Consider the following 21103-nt stretch of genomic DNA (forward strand, 5'->3'; position numbering starts at 1 on the left):
TTTATCTTGGACCCCAACCGAACCAAGGTCCAATCTTTTGCCAGTCAACTCAACTGCAAAGTAACAGAGCTATCAACCGCTTATTTTCGCAGGGCCGCTCCATGACGGGGTCAAAAACCTCCTAAACATTTCTGGCAACCGCTCGAAGACAAGATTGATAAAAGGCTGTCGCGCTAGAAGGATTATTTTGTAGACCTCTGCACCCTCCTATCAATTTCCGACAAACCTTACAAGCCTCCTTGGAGATGGACATCAATCCATATCTTCTCACTCAATCATGCCTTCTTCCCAATACAACAGGGATCAACGTAAATATATCTTCCAACTGAATTCCTCAACTTCTCATGGTTAGCGCTACAAGGAAGGATATTGACACTGAAAAGCCGCAAAAAAATAAAAAGGCCTGCACCACCTCTTTTGCGCACCATGCAACGTCTAGCCAGAAAACCCTGATCATGCTCCCTAGAGATATGGCAGAAATTGCTTCAGATGCTTGACATTCAAAGTCACTGTCTACTTAAACAGAGCACTTAGAGAGATCTTCAATGAATTGCATACCATATTATTTCTCCATCGTGCATGGGAGTTAATTGCCCAAACATATATCTGGTGCCTCTAGAAAGAAACAAACCAAAAGATTTTCAGATAGGAAGCAGAAATGCCTACCAAGGTCTTAAAGAACATGATTTCACTATTTTTAGCTGTGGACAAGCCAGCTTATATCCAAATAAAATACGAGGGGTGCTGACCATCTTAAGCAGTATCCCTAATGTCATGAGCAGCGATACTACCACAATTATTTTAATGGAGGTGGTGGATATTTTCCCCTCATTGATGAATGCAACAAGCGATTCTGGTGGTCACCTGACAAAAGGGCATATTTATACAAAGAAGCTTTATCATACATTCCTGACAGGGTGATCCCACCATGTTCCTGTTAAGTCTCTCTTACCACAACAAGTTAATTCCATGCTGGCAACCACAACTGAAAAAGCAACGCAAGTTTCATGTACAAAAGTTTAATCCATCAAGGGGAAGATCGTGAATTCTGTCATGCAGCTTTTAAGCCATGGTCATGATTTCACCACCTGCACCTGTGGCATAACAAAAGAGAACCTTATGAGTATATAAAGAAAAGAAGAGGCACAAACATGAAGAAACATTGAGGAAAAAAAATCAATCATCTCTATTTACATCTCTCAAAGATCTCTTTTGCTAACAGGAGCAGTGAATCTGTCTCTTCAGCCATCTTTGATATCTTCTCAGCTTCCTTAACAGCTTCAGACGCAAGAAATGATTTGGCCTCTGCATCTGCAATTTTGTAAGCAACAGTTATCGCTGCATCCACGATAAGGTTTGGGGAGTTGCATGACCCAAAATTCTGAGGCAGCTTTGAGCGGTTGGCTGGATCCTTTCGTTTCAGAGTAGGAGTTTTTGCTGCGAAGGAGGAATCTTTGAGCCTGTACCCCTTCTGAATCTGCATATTGTTTTTACAGCATATGACTGGTTGGTAGATATGAATAGTTATTGTTCTTTTTTGCACGCGTTCATGTTGATGCATGGGTGTTTGTCTACGTGCTTTAATCCTTCCAGAGACCTACTTCCTAATTTTTTTTATAAATTTAAAGAAGCCAACAGAACTTGTGTCTGCTGACTGGCATCCTTCCCCTTAAGTGCACAATATGAGAAGTTCACGTCCCAACCCAGACAGCAGCAATCCCACCATTTTCCTACAAGGGGAAAGAAAAGGAAAGAAGAATGAATCTCTCTTCCCAGCTCCTCCCACCCCCCCCCCCCCTCCCCCCTCTTCTCTCTCTCTGTCTGTGTGTGCACACACGCATGTGTCCCTGTCTGATTTTGTTTGCACTGAGTAATTGGTACCATAACACAAGGTACTTCACAACTAAAGACCAAAATAAAAAATTTAACAAGATAATCAGTCAAGATTCATGGACTGGTCTGCCAAACAATTTATCATTTCACTTTCGTGAAGGATTTTGTGGAAGTCAGAAGGCAAGGAGGAGAAACAAATAATCACTTGCATACATTGCTTTCTATTTTGTGTAAAGGAATGTACACACACAGGTAAGCGTGTGCATGTATCATGTGTACTAGCATTGCAGGAACCAGCAGAAGTATCTACAAGGTTGACAAAAAAATTGCACTTGGTTCCATCAAGTAGATTTGTATCCCTATCCACATAGCCACAAAAATACATATCAGTCATATGATGGAGTCCATGCTTTAAGACAAGTAGCAAGAAGAATGCACAAACTGACACTTTAAAACAAAACTACATATCCGTCACAGTGAAACTTTGAGTCATTATGAAATCATATATTCATGGCAAGATATCTTACAGTTCCTGAATTAAGGTAAAATATCGTATACATACATAAGTACCATCATTAAATCTTGTTCTTTTAAAAAAAAGTACCTTCGCTGTCAGGTTGGAAAATTGTATTCACCTTTTCTATTTTATTCTGTGCAACGAGCCGTCTTAACTTTGAACTAAGCAGCCTCCTAAAATTCTGTGGTACTTCATGCTTTTTCTGAATAAATATTAAAGAGACAAATTAAGTATAATAAACATAGAAACAAGCCTACATTGCTTAGCAGAAATTAATGACAACCTTATCACACAGAATATTCATTACACAATATCTAATGGTAAGGTCTTATATAATAAGCCTTGTAATAGGAAGGTCTTAGATATATGAAAAGTTATATTTACTTTCCTTACATGGAACTAATACATATTGCTATTCATACATGTAATAGAACCTGAATTGCTTGTAGCCAATTTGCAGGATTATCTGAATAATTTGGACCACAAAAGTGAATCAGTTGCAATAGGAAATCTACTGCAGGAAAATATAAAACAAATGCTGACTAATAATATAAGCATAGAGTATTAAATTTCGTTGAACTGGCCACACGTCTTGTAGATGGGAACATATATATGCATTCAGAGAAAATAAGTTCTCTTTCAATCTTCACAGATTTACTGTGTAAATCAGAGGACAAAAGCCTCATGTTTTTCATAGTAGATAGCATAAGGAAAAGATAGTAAGTAATTTCTCAGCAAATGTTGCAAACCAGATGAGTAAGAAAGCTGTCCCAGATGCATTATTGAGGCAGCTATTTTTACCATTCTAGCAATACTTTACCGTGCCAACAGGATTTGAGTCCAATAATTTGGACCCTGTCCTGAAGGCCTGCTCTTGGAAAGGCCAGGTTCCAAACCATGGTGGTGGCTTATTACCACAACATTGCCGCCAAATAAACAAAAAAAAAAAAACCCTTTTGGTAAAAACTAAATTTAAAATATAATTATCTTTCAACTATCATTTACAGTTCATGTCTACACGCATATTGCAGACTCTTTATTTAGGTCAGCATCTGCATAGCTAATAGCATCCAAACTTTTTCTGTATTATCATGTACTGGTCAGAGTACTATGATCAAAAGATGCAGAGGAAAGAAATAGTTGCTCAATGTAGCTTTTTAACTCAACCCACTTTCCTGAATTTGTCATTTTGATGTCATACTATAGTTTAAAGTTGTTGCAATGGAGTGCATGTTTCTCTTCTTTCCCAGAAAAAGCATGGTTCATCCCAGATAGTTTCCTAATATTGTCACTTTAAAGTCAGTCTATAGTTCCAAATTGTTGTTTTGGAGTGTGTTGGTTTGCTTTAACATAAAAAGCATCTCACCTAAATCAAACATAAAGCATGATTGGGCTTTATTGCTTTCAATATGTCAACTTAGATGATTTTTATTTAGGAAGGCAATGTGAACAGTCTACAAGAGAAAGGATCGACTAAATTGAGCATATCAGAGCATAGTTTCAGCGAGAATCAGGGAACCAAACATTAAGTATAGTTCATTCCTGATACCTCGAATGCCAAGCCCTAATTACTTCTGCAGAGAGGTGCACACATGAAGATTCCTAATAAGTGCTTTTCCAATGATTAGACAATAATCAAGTTATGATGATTTGAACACGAAAACAACATGTTGATTCATTTAAAAATAAAAAGGATCCCAATCATCCTGATCATGCATACTGTCTTTTTCTATAAAAATGGGGAAGTCACTTAACAAAATATAGTAATAAATTAAACTCAAACTTTTCTCAGTCAGCATGCATTGTCATGGCAAACTACTGAAGGATGATTTATTCACCAAGGTAGATCAATTTTACTCGCCATGAAGCATCGGACATTATCAATGCATTGAAACATTTAAAATTTACTAACCTATGGAGTTCAAAGTAAAAATATTGTGATTTGTTGAATAACCTAGAGTTGTAGCCCAAAAACACAGGCATTTTTTGCATAATTAGAAGAAAGCGACACATATAACATTATGCAATATGCACTTGCAAATGGTAACAATAAAGGCAAAAAAAAAAAAAATAAATAAATAAATTTATACTGTTAAAATGTAATATCAACCATTTGGTTGTAAAGAACTAAAGATATCGAGCACAACATGCATTGTAATATGAAACCAAAGTTATTTTCCAAGAACTTATAAAATCTCTTATTTTAGGATTTTCCATGACGTAGGGCTGGAAGTGGGCCGGGCCGGACCGGGTCATACCCCTGCCCGAGCCCAGCCCGATATTGTTTTTCAGGCTTCGGGCCGAACTTAGGCCCGAAATTTTTTTGAAAGACTTAGGCCCGAGCCCGGCCCGAATCCGACTGGGCTAGCCCACCCACACCATCTTTCTTCCATCTCTTAAAAATAAAATAAAATAAAACCCTAAGCCCTATCCAACCAGGGAGGAGGACCCATCGCCACCGGCAACGACGGAGGCGTCCTCAGGGCTGGCAGTGGTGGAGGGATGGGGGTAAAGGGCAGTGAGGGAGCCGACAGCGTCACAACAACCATCGCGGACAAACGAGTCGGACGCGGGATCCTTGAGGCGGCGACATGGCGGGCGACCGGAGAAGAGAATAGGTAGGAAAGGCCACTGAAGATCGGCTTTTGGGATGAGGAGGTGGCAGAGGAGGATGGTGGGCGAGGGTTGAGGTCGAAGTCGCAGGGGCCATGGGAGGAGGCGATATGGCAAGAATGGTGGGGTTCGAGCAGACAACACCCGAGATGCTCATATAGAGGGCGATCGCCGACACAGATATGGATGCTGACCCCCAATTTCTCCGATTTCTCCCCTTGAATCCAAGATCAGAAATCCTATTCCAGCACCAGTGAAGCGAGACCGGGTTAATTTTAGGGACAGGATCAAGTATTTGGGGGAAAGAAGGGAGCTTGATGGGATCGGGAGTTGGGATCTAGAATGCGGGAGATTTATCAAAGAAACCCAAGGTCCGCAGAAAGAGGAGGACTCAAGGAGAGAAGCTAAGGAGAAATGGAGATGGAGAGAGAGGTCAGAGGGCAGAGAAATGATAGAGGGTTATGCACCGTTGGATTTTCTGATAAGTTGGATTGAACTTTGGGCTAGATTTCGGGTTCAGGCCTGGGCCCGGGCCAGGTCAAAGTATACCCAAGCCCGACTTGAAATACAAATGGACTCTATAATTAAGCCCAAACTCAGCCTAAACTGTTTCGAGCCGAGCCCGAAGCCTGGCCTGAAGTCGGGAGAGCCGGTGGGCCTCTGGCCGACCCGAGCCCAGTTTCAATCCTATCCATGAGAAACATTACAAATTCGACTAGTGCTAGGCAGAAGTTTATGGATCTGATGCTATAACTGGATCTCATTGTTGAACTTCTTATTTAGACATAAAAAGGGAAAAACATAACCATCCAGCCTTTTTCGAACAATTTGGGCTTTGCTTTATGGATCTTCATTCACCTAATAATCCTATTTACAGCCATCTCTAATGTTATTCCAAGCTCCTCTATGTTAGACACAAAAGCAAAAGAAAAGATAAAAATATTCCATTTGTAAATATTATGGATGAAGGTAAAGAAGCAAAAATTCTGGGATGTGAGCCAAATATTCCTTATCTCAAAGGAGAAGTGCAGGCTAAAACATGGCCTCTTGTTGCCAAAAGTATTTAATATTAATAATATACAGTCTTGACAAGACTAGTGACCTACGCATTTATTATTACTCAAATTATAATAGATATATTGTCTATATTAAGGCCTTTCTTAATAGGCCTGGTCAAACAACATGCACATTCTCACGATAAATTATCACTACAGGAAGAAGGTCCTAAATTCAAGTTGGATTTGTCACATATTAAGTAAAAACTAGGAAATTAGCATGAAATAGTTGGAAGAGATTAGAAAGGAAGATAATTGAAGACACTTTATGTTTTGGAGGATCTGAACTTGAGTATGAACACTATTGACAGAGTAAGAACCATGAAGATGAACTGGATAAGATGAAATGTTTATGCTTTGTGCCTATTATACCTTTCATGTGATGAAATTTCAATTGTGTTCTCAATGGAGGTGGGATCAGGCCATAGGCAAGTCTATAACAGAACTCGAGGCTACATGTTACATGCTTTTTAATGCATATGAACCAGAGATCAATAACCTCTTTTTATATCATTAGATGCCTGAAATAGTGGAAGCAATATCAATATGCTTCTCATTGTTATTATTTATATGATTCGTATCAGCATAGCAGATATAACAAGGAGGCATATAAGATCACTACTATCCTAGTGACCCTTCACATGCTGGGCAATAAGAAGAAAGGGAAAAATGAAAGTGAAATACATGTTTCGCTAAGTATCATTGTAGTGATGAAAGCACACACTGACCTCTATAAAGGTACAAATTGCACCAATTTCTGAACCATTTTGCTTTTGCATTGCCACGAGAGCTTCAATTATCATTGCAGTGTACCTGAAATTGTAAAAATAGGTGCCCTTTAAGTCCAGATACAAAAATGCTAGGGGTACCTGTGAAGAAAATGTGCAAGATGGTGACAAAAAGTCACCAGCACCATGAGTGCATGCATCAGATTAGAAAATGGTTAATTAACCTCCCAAATATGCATGACATGTCCAAGCAATGAAAACATAACACATTACATGCTTTTCATCGACACATATCAAAAATACTCGATCACTTCATCCTTATACAAGGAATCATGTCTGAAGAAAGATAAAAGGGGCATCAAAGCCAATGAAAACGGATTGACTTCATGCTTACATAAGATATCTGCCTTAGTGGTTGGTTCTGGACAACCTACTTGCAACTGGTATTCAAAACTACATTAACAAAAGAACACAGTGTCAAAAAATAAAAATGTGCTCGCTAACATAAACAACAATAACAACCATAACTCAATGCTTTGCTTTTTTAAAAAAAAAAAAAAAAAACTTTTTCCCTGCTTCTGAAGTGCATCTCTGTAGTGGAGTTAGCAACATTGCACCAAGAAATCTATAGACAAAGATGGAGTGAATCACTTGCTCGAGCTTACCTAATAATGCACCTTCCAATTGATTTATGACTTCAAAGCATAAAGCTCTGGCAATTTCAATTTAATTTGCACTGACATTTGTGTGCCATGTCCCAACTGATCTCAATTATTGGTTTTTATCCGAGTATGACCTTTTTCATTTTTTTCAAATTGTTCCAAGGAGACAGCTCTGATACTATGTTAAACGGTGTTGCTGATGGTTCAAAGTTTAATGCAATATTTTTCATTAAAATAACAAGATTATATGTGCAATGAAAATGCAGAAGTTAGAAAACAAAAGCAAGATATACCGAGGAGGATTCTTCCCATCTTGTGAGTTCTTTGTAGAATTCACCATTGTGAGTACTCCAGCATCTTTTTGTGGGGCAGAGACAGTAAGCTTCTGGGAGTTTGTTGATGGAATAGCAGGAAGACCTTTTATTTTTGGTGTCCTTATCTTTTCCCGAGAGCCATGGCCACTAGCACTAATACTCATGTTCCTCCATTTGTCCTGAATTGTGTACAAAAAAATAAATTAATGGGAGGATAAACCCAACGAATTAGAATCAATAAAACAAGATAATATTATATATTTAACATTTAAGGTAATGAGATTCAGCAGGATAACATGCTAATTATTTTTCTCGGAACATGAGTATCTGATCAAACTTGTGGTTAGCAGCATCATTCTTGATGAATAACTGGAACTCCAAAGGCATAGTGACATAAAGTGACAGAACAATATAACAAGCTAAAAACAGCATAATAAGGAAAATAGGTGCTGGATAAAGCCATTGAGAGACAACGTGCCAATCCTCCATCGATGGTGCAATACAACAAAAGAATAATTCTTAGGCTGCGCACAGACACAGACATGCATATCAGATAAGAAAAAGAAAGTGTCGGTTTCAGCTCATTTACTGCTATCTGACAAATGCAGAGCACACCACTTGTCAGAAAATGATGCACCAGGACTGAATTAAGTTTGTTTTTCACTGCTAGGGGAATTTTTTTCAGCATCACATGCGACCTCCAATCCTTTCTATCAGCCATCTCTTTATCTATCAGCCTAATTAGTGCAGCCATCAAATTGTTTGAACTTAGCTACCAATCGAATGGGACACGTAGATGTCACAATTAATGAAGCCAAAACTCGAATTTTTTTTGTACAGGTACTACAAGTCATCGTGGCTTCTCCTCTTTCTACGCTCTGTTTATATTCATGCCATCACATTGTCAGCCAACTGAATCTATACTCCCGTTTCATCCATCTCAGTCCTTTCTAACACAAAAAATCACACTTTCAGTCTTCACAACACAGTAGTACACACTATCAGCGCCGACATTGTTTTAAGTTTGTTTTTCACTGCTAGGGGAATTTTTATTAGCTATCTCTACATCTATCAGCCTAATTAGTGCAGCCATCAAACTGTTTGAACTTAGCTACCAATCGAATGGGACAAGTAGATGTCATAATTAATGAAGCCAAAACTCGAATTTTTTTTGTACAGGTGCTACACGTCAACGTGGCTTCTCCTCTTTCTACGCTCTGTTTATGCTCATGTCGTTACATTGTCAGCCAACTGAATCTATACTCCTGTTTCATCCATCTCAGTCCTTTCTAACACAAAACATCACATTTTCAATCTTCAGAACACAGTAGTTGTCACGCCCCGAACCCAACATCCGGGTCGGATACGTGATGGCCGCACACTCCTTAGAGCAAGCCCTAAAGAATATGCAAGGCCAAATTAAATCACTACAACCTTAACATCCATAATAATTAATTTCAATAATAATTCATAAAATCTTGCATAATTACAATTAACATTCCTTCAATCCTCTGATCAGGTATCAACGGTACTCTATCTATGCATCCGCTCACTCACAAATCCATACCATAGCCAACCATGGACATCTTGTAACTCTGAGAAGAAAAAAAAAATGAAGGGGTGTGAGCTTTACAGCCCAGTAAGAATTTCCATATCACACCAATATAATAATATAATCTGAAAATAATGATATGCAATAACACGTAAAAGTCGATGTTCACTGTCCAGAATACTGCAAACATTTATAGATTATCTGTTTTATCAAAAAAATGCATCATCATATGTTAAATAAGTGAAACAATTTTATTCAACGATTGTTTCATGTCTTATCTTTTCATTTTCTTCTATTATCACATCATCTGTAATCCTTTTCTTTTTCGCTTTAGCTTTAGCTTTGGCTTTGGCTTTGGACTACCAGGATCATGCGACGATCTTTTATTCGGATCGATTTCTGTGATCTTCCTCGGATCGAAATATTCATGATCTTTCTCGGATCAAAGTGGCCATGATCTTTCTCGGATCAAATCATTCATGATTTTTCTCGGATCAGATTCTTCATGATCTTTCTCGGATCATATTCTTCCACACATAAGCCTGTGGGGGCTGTCCCAGGCATAAGCTCCTGGCAAGCTATTCCACATGACAAGGCCAGTCCAAACCATAATTTTCTTTCTTTTTATATTCATGAAATTATGATATTTAACTTCATTAATCAATTCATCTTTTACAGTGAAATAAATATGTCATACACATAATCATGCCATCAATCGCTGATACATTTGTATTGATATAGCATACTCATGCTCAATATCAATAAATAAATAACAATATCTCAGATATAACAAATTCATCGATCTCAAATCCAACGATGCAAAACCAATGAGATAAAACCAACGATAAAATAACGTATATAATGATGATCATGTACAGGAATTCTTACCTTTACCGGTGACTGATCCAAGCACAGAAATCAATGTTCTTCTTTGATTTATAAATTTCTCTAATAAGATATTCCACTCGATATCTTATGCAGATAATCGTATCTCTTCATGACCCTGATCAAATATAAAAATCATATATAGAGAAAATTACCGATAATCGATCCTAATAACACAGATCGAGGACCTCTCTTAGGATTAATCAAAATTAGAATTTATCTAATTATCTAGATCCTCCACTGATCCATAAGACTTCTAGAGAGAGAAAATTTTAGAGAGAGAAAGTAGAGAGAGAAAGTGGAGAGAGAATCTTCATATTTTTTTCGATGAGGCAATCATGATCGAGATCATCAAAGGTCCTATCAGGATGACTCAATATGAATCAAGTGTTATAAATTTCGAATAGGATCGGACTGGGATCAGATCTACCGCACGAATTTCGGAGCAACCTCAGATCATCTTATTTTTATTTCAAATTTATCCTAGGGTTTGTGATGTAATCAGAGAGAGAGTAGAAAGATTCTAGAGAGATAAAATCCACAAAAAGAGAGAAAGATCTAGAGAGAGAAAATAGAGAGAGAATCTAGAGAGAGAAATTGGAGAGAGAAGGAAGAGAGAGGAGAGAGAGAAAATTTTCTCTTTTCTTTTTTTTTTTTATTTTATTTTTTATTTTCCTCTTTCTTTTTTTTTTTCTTTTCTTTTTCCTTTTTCTTTTCTTTTTCTTTTTCCTTTTTCTTTTTCTTTTTCCTTTTTCTTTTCTTTTTCTTCTTTTCTTTTCCCACGGCCTCCCTTGGCTGAAACAGGGGAGGACCGTGAGGTCCCCCCCCGGTGGCTCGGGCTCCGGCGGAGTGGCGGCCTGGCCGGAGATCCAACAACGGCCGGCGGCCATGCGAGCTGGCCGGCGACTAGGTTTGGCCGGCGAGCATTCTCCCTTTTTTTTTTTTTTTTTGAAAAACAGGGGATCCGTCCACTTTCTTCATGATTTTCGGCCATTGGCCGATCGCCGACGGTCGAGATTTTTCAGGGAAGGAAGAGAGGGAGATGGGGGTTCGGTCACGGGGATGGGACGCCGCAACCGGCGGCGCCGGTGGCCGAAAAAGAGAAGAGAGGACCCGGCCAAAACAGAGCAAAACAGGGATTACTATCTTCAAGGATTTTCCGACGATCCTGACGGCCGACGAGGAGTTTAAAAACATGGGAAGAAAGAGAAGAGGGAGAGGGAGAAAGATTGAACCCTTACCTGAACTCCGGTGACCTCTTCGACCTTCAATTTCCGACGAACACAAGAAGAGGTTGCCGCAGCCTCTACGGAGAAAAGGAGAGAAATCGGGCTCGAAGATCACCGGTGGAGGGTCTTGAGAGAGGGAGAGGCTTATTTATAGGGGTCCTTAGGGCTCGGGTGATCCTAGGACTCCCCTTCCCTCTGGGATTCACTGGAGAAGAAGACTCCCTTCGGGAGTCTCCTTCCGCTCTGTTTTTTTTTTTTTTTTTTTTTTTTGTTTGGGTTTTGGGCTTGGTCCTGGGCCGGGATGTTACATTCTCCCCCCCTTCAAATAATTTCGTCCTCGAAATTAAGTTGTGTTGTTTGAGATATCTAAACTTTCTTGGCATTATCTATAATGAAACAACCTACTGACAAAAAATATCCGGCTATGATCAGATTAAAAATCATTCTTTATTTTCAACTAATGTATTCCATAATATCTTCGAAATCAAAGAATTAATATTTCTAATCATTTTAACCCACCATGTTTTTGCTGCGCACTCTGATCTTAATTTATCAAATTATATAATTATATCAAAGATAAAAATATCCTTATATGTTAGATAGATCCAACCTTCAAATTTCATATAAAACTTAGGGCAAAATTTTAAGTTTCTTTATCTTTACTACTTTTGGGTATAGCATATTAAATCTTGATCCACTTTCTATGTTTGAAATCATTGCATAAGTTTCATCACTTTTCAAAAAAATCCGACATGTCTAGAATTAATTGGAGTTAATCTTAAATTTACCTTACAATCATTTAGATAATTTCTAAATCAATCTTTCTTTTTAAAAGAATTAATTCTAACTTGACAACTAAAAGAACTCAAGCCAACATCCTTATGAGTAGAATCAACTTGATTATTTCTTATAGAGCTCTCTTCATCACAACCCTTAATATTAATCGATAAATCCATAGAAAATCTTGTCCCTTGTATAAGTCATTCAAAATTTAACACTAGCAAAATATCTTAATTTAATTTAAAAATCCGAACTTTGACTTAAATGATTAATACACTTCACCATCTTCAATAATCACAAAAAAAATCTAATCCAAAGATAGTAATATGAATTATTAAAAAGATTTCATCATAACCTGTATATCATACTCTGACAAAATAAATTTTCTTCTTTAATTTAATAACAATATCAAAAGACTTTTGATCCACTTAAAAAAATAAACTATCGACTTGAAATTCAATGCAACTTGAAAGATCAAAGAATCATATTCAGAATATGATATTTTGAGTAACCAAAGATTTCACCAAGATGTGTATCTCATATTCTCATAATAAAATTTAAGTATATATATATATATATATTTTTCATCTAAGATTGAGTTTCATATATGACTTTTTATAGGTTTAGTACTCAAAAATATTTCTCTCTCATATGATGAAATTTCTTCTTAGACCATATCCTAACTTCCTTCTGATAAATTTAAAATTTGTAATGCTCAGATAATTAACATCAAAATCAGAAAAGTTATCATGATCTTCAATCATATAAATTTTACATTCCAAAATCCTCTAGTATACTTAACATAACTTATCAATAATTCTCACTTTATTCCAAGGTCAACTCTTTTCATACTTAGGTCAACCTTACTAATTGAAATCTAAGATATAACTCATCAATTCTATTATAGATATCATATGCCACTTATACATAAATTTCATCTTAACATCTATTGATTCGAAATCTAAATATTGAATCTTTTCTTTTATATCTATCATGTTCCTCATGATCATAAACTAAGTTCAGATATCACTAGAATTATAATTCTGAATAATTATAACCTTAAACTCAAATACCACTTAAATCATATTTCCTAGTGATCATAACCTAAACTCTAATATCATACTATCATACCTTTAATGATCAAAATCTTAAACTCCGATATTATCAATCATACTCTAGTGATTATAATCCCAAAGTTTTGATATCACTTATATGACAATCCCTAGTGACCTTAAACTTGGGCTCTAGTACTGTTATGTCATATCCTAATCACTTGTATCAAAAAAAAAGGAAAAAGAAAAAAAAAATAAAAATAAAATAAAATAAAAAAGAAGAAGAAGAGAGAAAATTTTCTCTTTTCTTTTTTTTTTTTATTTTATTTTTTATTTTCCTCTTTCTTTTTTTTTCTTTTCTTTTTCCTTTTTCTTTTCTTTTTCTTTTTCCTTTTTCTTTTCTTTTCTTCTTCTTCTTTTCTTTTCCCACGGCCTCCCTTGGCTGAAACAGGGGAGGACCGTGAGGTCCCCCCCGGTGGCTCGGGCTCCGGCGGGGTGGCGGCCTGGCCGGAGATCCAACAACGGCCGGCGGCCATGCGAGCTGGCCGGCGACTAGGTTTGGCCGGCGAGCATTCTCCCTTTTTTTTTTTTTTTTTTTGAAAAACAGGGGATCCGTCCCCTTTCTTCATGATTTTCGGCCATTGGCCGATCGCCGGCGGTCGAGATTTTTCAGGGAAGGAAGAGAGGGAGATGGGGGTTCGATCTCGGGGATGGGACGCCGCAACCGGCGGCGCCGGTGGCCGAAAAAGAGAAGAGAGGACCCTGCCAAAACAGAGCAAAACAGGGATTACTATCTTCAAGAATTTTCCGACGATCCTGACGGCCGACGAGGAGTTTAAAAACATGGGAAGAAAGAGAAGAGGGAGAGGGAGAAGATTGAACCCTTACCTGAACTCCGGTGACCTCTTCGACCTTCAATTTCCGACGAACACAAGAAGAGGTTGCCGCAGCCTCTACGGAGAAAAGGAGAGAAATCGGGCTCGAAGATCACCGGTGGAGGGTCTTGAGAGAGGGAGAGGCTTATTTATAGGGGTCCTTAGGGCTCGGGTGATCCTAGGACTCCCCTTCCCTCTGGGATTCACTGGAGAAGAAGACTCCCTTCGGGAGTCTCCTTCCGCTCTGTTTTTTTTTTTTTTTTTTTTTTTTTTGTTTGGGTTTTGGGCTTGGTCCTGGGCCGGATGTTACATTCTCCCCCCCTTCAAATAATTTCGTCCTCGAAATTAAGTTGTGTTGTTTGAGATATCTAAACTTTCTTGGCATTATCTATAATGAAACAACCTACTGACAAAAAATATCCGGCTATGATCAGATTAAAAATCATTCTTTATTTTCAACTAATGTATTCCATAATATCTTCGAAATCAAAGAATTAATATTTCTAATCATTTTAACCCACCATGTTTTTGCTGCGCACTCTGATCTTAATTTATCAAATTATATAATTATATCAAAGATAAAAATATCCTTATATGTTAGATAGATCCAACCTTCAAATTTCATATAAAACTTAGGGCAAAATTTTAAGTTTCTTTATCTTTACTACTTTTGGGTATAGCATATTAAATCTTGATCCACTTTCTATGTTTGAAATCATTGCATAAGTTTCATCACTTTTCAAAAAAATCCGACATGTCTAGAATTAATTGGAGTTAATCTTAAATTTACCTTACAATCATTTAGATAATTTCTAAATCAATCTTTCTTTTTAAAAGAATTAATTCTAACTTGACAACTAAAAGAACTCAAGCCAACATCCTTATGAGTAGAATCAACTTGATTATTTCTTATAGAGCTCTCTTCATCACAACCCTTAATATTAATCGATAAATCCATAGAAAATCTTGTCCCTTGTATAAGTCATTCAAAATTTAACACTAGCAAAATATCTTAATTTAATTTAAAAATCCGAACTTTGACTTAAATGATTAATACACTTCACCATCTTCAATAATCACAAAAAAAATCTAATCCAAAGATAGTAATATGAATTATTAAAAAGATTTCATCATAACCTGTATATCATACTCTGACAAAATAAATTTTCTTCTTTAATTTAATAACAATATCAAAAGACTTTTGATCCACTTAAAAAAATAAACTATCGACTTGAAATTCAATGCAACTTGAAAGATCAAAGAATCATATTCAGAATATGATATTTTGAGTAACCAAAGATTTCACCAAGATGTGTATCTCATATTCTCATAATAAAATTTAAGTATATATATATATATATATTTTTCATCTAAGATTGAGTTTCATATATGACTTTTTATAGGTTTAGTACTCAAAAATATTTCTCTTTCATATGATGAAATTTCTTCTTAGACCATATCCTAACTTCCTTCTGATAAATTTAAAATTTGTAATGCTCAGATAATTAACATCAAAATCAGAAAAGTTATCATGATCTTCAATCATATAAGTTTTACATTCCAAAATCCTCTAGTATACTTAACATAACTTATCAATAATTCTCACTTTATTCCAAGGTCAACTCTTTTCATACTTAGGTCAACCTTACTAATTGAAATCTAAGATATAACTCATCAATTCTATTATAGATATCATATGCCACTTATACATAAATTTCATCTTAACATCTATTGATTCGAAATCTAAATATTGAATCTTTTCTTTTATATCTATCATGTTCCTCATGATCATAAACTAAGTTCAGATATCACTAGAATTATAATTCTGAATAATTATAACCTTAAACTCAAATACCACTTAAATCATATTTCCTAGTGATCATAACCTAAACTCTAATATCATACTATCATACCTTTAATGATCAAAATCTTAAACTCCGATATTATCAATCATACTCTAGTGATTATAATCCCAAAGTTTTGATATCACTTATATGACAATCCCTAGTGACCTTAAATTTGGGCTCTAGTACTGTTCTGTCATATCCTAATCACTTGTATCAAAAAAAAAGGAAAAAGAGAAAAAAAATAAAAATAAAATAAAATAAAAAAGAAGAAGAAGAGAGAAATTTTTTTTTTTTTTTATTTTATTTTATTTTTTATTTTCCTCTTTCTTTTTTTTTCTTTTCTTTTTTCTTTTTCTTTTCTTTTTCTTTTTCCTTTTTCTTTTTGTTTTTCCTTTTTCTTTTTCTTTTCTTTTCTTCTTCTTCTTTTCTTTTCCCACGGCCTCCCTTGGCTGAAACAGGGGAGGACCGTGAGGTCCCCCCCCCGGTGGCTCGGGCTCCGGCGGGGTGGCGGCCTGGCCGGAGATCCAACAACGGCCGGCGGCCATGCGAGCTGGCCGGCGACTAGGTTTGGCCGACGAGCATTCTCCCTTTTTTTTTTTTTTTTTTTGAAAAACAGGGGATCCGTCCCCTTTCTTCATGATTTTCGGCCATTGGCCGATCGCCGGCGGTCGAGATTTTTCAGGGAAGGAAGAGAGGGAGATGGGGGTTCGATCTCGGGGATGGGACGCCGCAACCGGCGGCGCCGGTGGCCGAAAAAGAGAAGAGAGGACCTGGCCAAAACAGAGCAAAACAGGGATTACTATCTTCAATAATTTTCCGACGATCCTGACGGCCGACGAGGAGTTTAAAAACATGGGAAGAAAGAGAAGAGGGAGAGGGAGAAAGATTGAACCCTTACCTGAACTCCGGTGACCTCTTCGACCTTCAATTTCCGACGAACACAAGAAGAGGTTGCCGCAGCCTCTACGGAGAAAAGGAGAGAAATCGGGCTCGAAGATCACCGGTGGAAGGTCTTGAGAGAGGGAGAGGCTTATTTATAGGGGTCCTTGGGGCTCGGGTGATCCTAGGACTCCCCTTCCCTCTGAAATTCACTGGAGAAGAAGACTCCCTTCGGGAGTCTCCTTCCGCTCTGTGTATTTTTTTTTTTTTTTTTTTTTTTTTTTTTTTTGATTTTGGGCTTGGTCCTGGGCCGGGATGTTACAGTAGTACACACTATCAGCACCGACATTGTTTTAAAGGCTAGAGTTCCAAACAAGAACGCAAACAAAATAATATTCTTTCTTGATTTTTCTAGAATTCTGCGGTCCAAATATGGAATTTTTTATTCTGCAAGACGCCAAATCTTCAGCGACCTGAAATATATCATGTAACCCAGTGAGATTCCCTTTTTATTTTTTTTTTAAGCAAAGCACCGGTGACAGTTTTACGCTGTAGCAGAGAAGAAATCCAGCTCTCGCGAGAAATCCATGAAACCCGAGAATGATCACTCGGAGTCCCCCAAACTGGAAAGAGGAAGGAGAGGTAGGTGAAGCAAGGGATCTCACAGACCTTGAGATCAATGTTGGAGCGAGTGGAGAGGCAGTGGCTGAACTCAGGATCCTTCTGGATGGTCCGCCACTTGCCGGCGCCGTGCTTGTCGACTCCAGCCCTCAGAGCCTCCTCCTCTTCCGGCGTCCACTTCTGCTTCGGAGCCCCCATCACCTTTCCTTCGTCCTCTTATTCCGCTCCTCGGATCTCTCCTCTCCTCCTCCGCCCTTCGCTCGGCATCGAGAAGCCCTCTACTCTTTCCCCTAGGACTAGGGTTTGGGTTAGGATCAGGGTTTCTTCTCCATTAACGATGGAACGCTGGGAGACGACGGATTCGTACGTCGTCACAGACTGGCGCTCGGTAGCGATCGATGGTGGGACCGGAGAGTGTCTTATTAGTTGACATGCTGTCCAAAGACTACATTACTTGGTGGCGGCAACGGTACTAAATTACTAGGTTACACGGGACATGCAGCGGTACCGCCCCAGAACCCGCGCAGGGGCGCAAGTGAGATAACTTTGTATGGTTCTTTTGCAAGTGAGATAAGTTTGTATGGTTCTTTTGCCACGACTGAGACCCAGGCTGTGCTCGGTCACGACATAAAGGACGTGTGCAATCTACTTAGCATCATCTCTTCATCCGAGAAAAACTTCGCTGCAACGGTAATATTATGCCAAATTTGCCACGATCCAACGAAAACGTGTACATTTCTTCCATTGTTACGTATTTCATCGCATCGTATAATGATGCCCCACATTATCCCATCAATTTTTTATTTTTAATTAATTTATTATAAATTTAATATAATATCATCATTACAACGATTTTTTTTTTTTTTTCATCCAACCGTCAATACTATCCATTGCACTAACAATATGGCCGCAAGTCACTACTCGCACCACTTCTTCTTCCTCTTTTTCAAATTGGCCCCTCGCCATAGCAAGCCACTCTTGTCTGCCCCACCCCGTGACCAAATATGATTGCTCTCCAGTGATCTGTTGCCCGGCCACCATTGCAAGACCTCCATCATGTCGCTTCATCATCTCTGCAGCACCATCTCAAACTCATCTGCATCCCTTGTAACTAAGAACCAAAAGAACTGATTAAATGACGCTTTTTATTTTACCCCCTACATCTCATGGACGGCCCGGATTCATCGAATAGCTTTATAAAAGAATAATGGTCATCAAAAAAAGCTTTATAAAAGAATAATAGAAAAGTACCGTAGCAACGCTGCAGCGAGTAGGGATATGCTGCATGTTTACATATTTTTATGCGATCATTTTCGTGACGTCCGCGGCCCGTGACAATGCCATGCACGTGCAAGGACAATTATGGAGTGCGACGCATACAAGCAACTTCTGCTGACACACGAGCACGATCTCAGATCAAAATCCACCGCACACAATAGTTTACATCAATCACACAACACAGTCTATGATCCTTACAATGCAAGAAGCATTGTGCAAACATCAAGCCACGGATGATGCCTCTATGCAAGTGAACTTGTTTTGCACTTATTTTCAAATCATGCTTAGTTCTTGTTTGGCTTATCATGCTGAGTGCCACGATATGAAGAATGATTATGGTGACATTGCAACATTTTTTAATCACCTAAGCAGGTGAATGCAAGAATGTGATACAAGTATAGTATAGAATAATTTACAACTAATTCCAAACATATTGTTAAACCTTTTGGTATCATATTTCAACAAAGGAACCAGGGATGTACTATGGTGCTTTTTTTATTAATTTTTATAAAAAAGAAAAAAATTCTAACCATCCATCAATAAAGATAGTTAGGTTAATTCCTTTTAGGAGGTTAAGTAACTGATTGTTATTCTTTTTTTTTAAAAAAAAATCTCCTTCTCATCGCCGCATATCACCCACTGCCTATTACCTGCATTCCCACCGCTTACCTCCCACTGTCAGCTATTTACCTCCCTGATATCACCTGCCACCATCGACCTCACCTAACCCGGCTACCCCTCTTCTCGTCCTTTCGTCCTCTTTCATTTTCAATCTACCCCTCTTCCTTCTCCTCTTCTTCGTCTTCAATCTATCCCTTCTCCTCCTTCCTTCCTCCATATTCAACTCAACCTTCCTCCTCCTCTCTCCTCCATCTTTAACCTGTCCCTCCTCCTCTATTTCCTTTCCCTCCATCTGCCTCCCTCCTCCTCTATTTTTTTCCCTCCATCTGCCTAACGCTTCTTCCTATATGAGTTCCATGGTAAGAGCCTAACTATTTGATTGAAGGAGAGAGCTGTTTTAGGAGAGTCCTTGAACTTCAATAAAATTATACTCCTTCGCTATTCATCCCTGTGTGAAAATAGTTTTGGATTTCATGAAAAATACTATACCAATCACACATATGGTTGGTGACGTACATACAGTTAATCCTAACCATTCACATTGAATCAAATGGCCAAAACTTAGACTTTGGTAGAAGATGATTTTACTATTTGAAGCATCATAAAAAAAATCCAAAAAACAACTATAAAGTTCAAATTATGTGACTAAGAAGATAACTTACTACCAACGTAAAGCTCCATGCTACATAGTCTAGGTTACATGGAGCATGTCAGCAGCATGAACTCCCTACTTCATGGTTGGAAGAAGATTTTGTGGCAATCGTAAATGAATAATAACTATCGGCAAATGATCAGTGTGCGTGACACCATGTTCTTCTTCTTCTTCTTCTTCTTTAATTTTTTTATTTTTTTTGTGTGTGTGTGTGTGTGGTAAGAAGAGGCCTAGAGGCAATATACTGATATGAAAGTTTTACAATACATAACTTGAACCTGCTGCTGCTAGATAACACGACCAACGGCCTACCCCCAATTAAAAACCAAAAACAAGGATCTCAAGAAATACATCCTGGTTTAAGGTAGGTACAGACATATTCCCTTCTCTATGGAGAGTAATACAAAGATTTAATCTTGTGATAAGTGTTTCGAGTGGATAAGATATCAAAACAACGAGCATTGAAACCAGAGGAAAAGCATATGACTTCTGGAGCGGGTCTGACCAGGACCCCAAGAAACAAATGAATCTGCAGCAATTTATCTAGCAAGTAGGGATCATGTAGAGTATAGATGATTTATAAAGAGACCCATTATCTTACCCAAAAAAAGAAAAAAAGAGACCCATTAAGCATTAGCTTGGGCATCAGATTAACACCACAAAGCACCCAGATATGCAATGTGCCATAGGAGTTTGTTGGATGGATATCTGGCTAGGACACCATCTCTCAAAATCTTTTCAGTACCACGCGATGCAGCAGGAAAAAGAAGAAACAAAACAAAATAATCAAAATACGTGGATCAGCCACAAAAGAGCTCGTCTCCACGGGACATACAAACTTCACTATGAAAAAAAAATTTACAAGAGGAGACCTCATCCTCAACCCTTGTACATCTAATTCTCTCTCACTAGAAGTTTTCCTCTCAAAACTCTCTCTCTCTTGGAAGATCCCCTGAACCCTTGAAGTGACGACGTCCGCTGTCCAGGAGTCTCCTGCTCCTCTCACAGCATACGACCTTCTCTCTCTCCTTCACGGGCCTCGATCTTCTCTGGTTTCTGGCCGAACACAGCCCTCACGGATTTTCATGAGATAAAATCAAGCCGCCTACT

At 38.0% G+C, this 21103-nt stretch overlaps 1 protein-coding gene across 1 annotated transcript; it reads right to left on the minus strand.

Moving 5' to 3' along the window:
• Nucleotides 1–687: 687 nt before the first annotated feature.
• On the minus strand, nucleotides 688–17725 carry LOC105047641 (single myb histone 4; the record flags this gene model as incomplete). Its single annotated transcript, XM_073258906.1, is given in 6 exon segments — nucleotides 688–1094; nucleotides 1195–1477; nucleotides 2469–2552; nucleotides 6747–6831; nucleotides 7702–7901; nucleotides 17491–17725. Coding segments are annotated over 6 exon segments (834 nt in total). The 3' UTR covers nucleotides 688–1062.
• Between the last annotated feature and the right edge of the window lie 3378 nt (nucleotides 17726–21103).

The sequence above is a fragment of the Elaeis guineensis genome, chromosome 6 (genome assembly GCF_000442705.2).
Source record: "Elaeis guineensis isolate ETL-2024a chromosome 6, EG11, whole genome shotgun sequence".
Lineage (NCBI taxonomy): Eukaryota > Viridiplantae > Streptophyta > Magnoliopsida > Arecales > Arecaceae > Elaeis > Elaeis guineensis.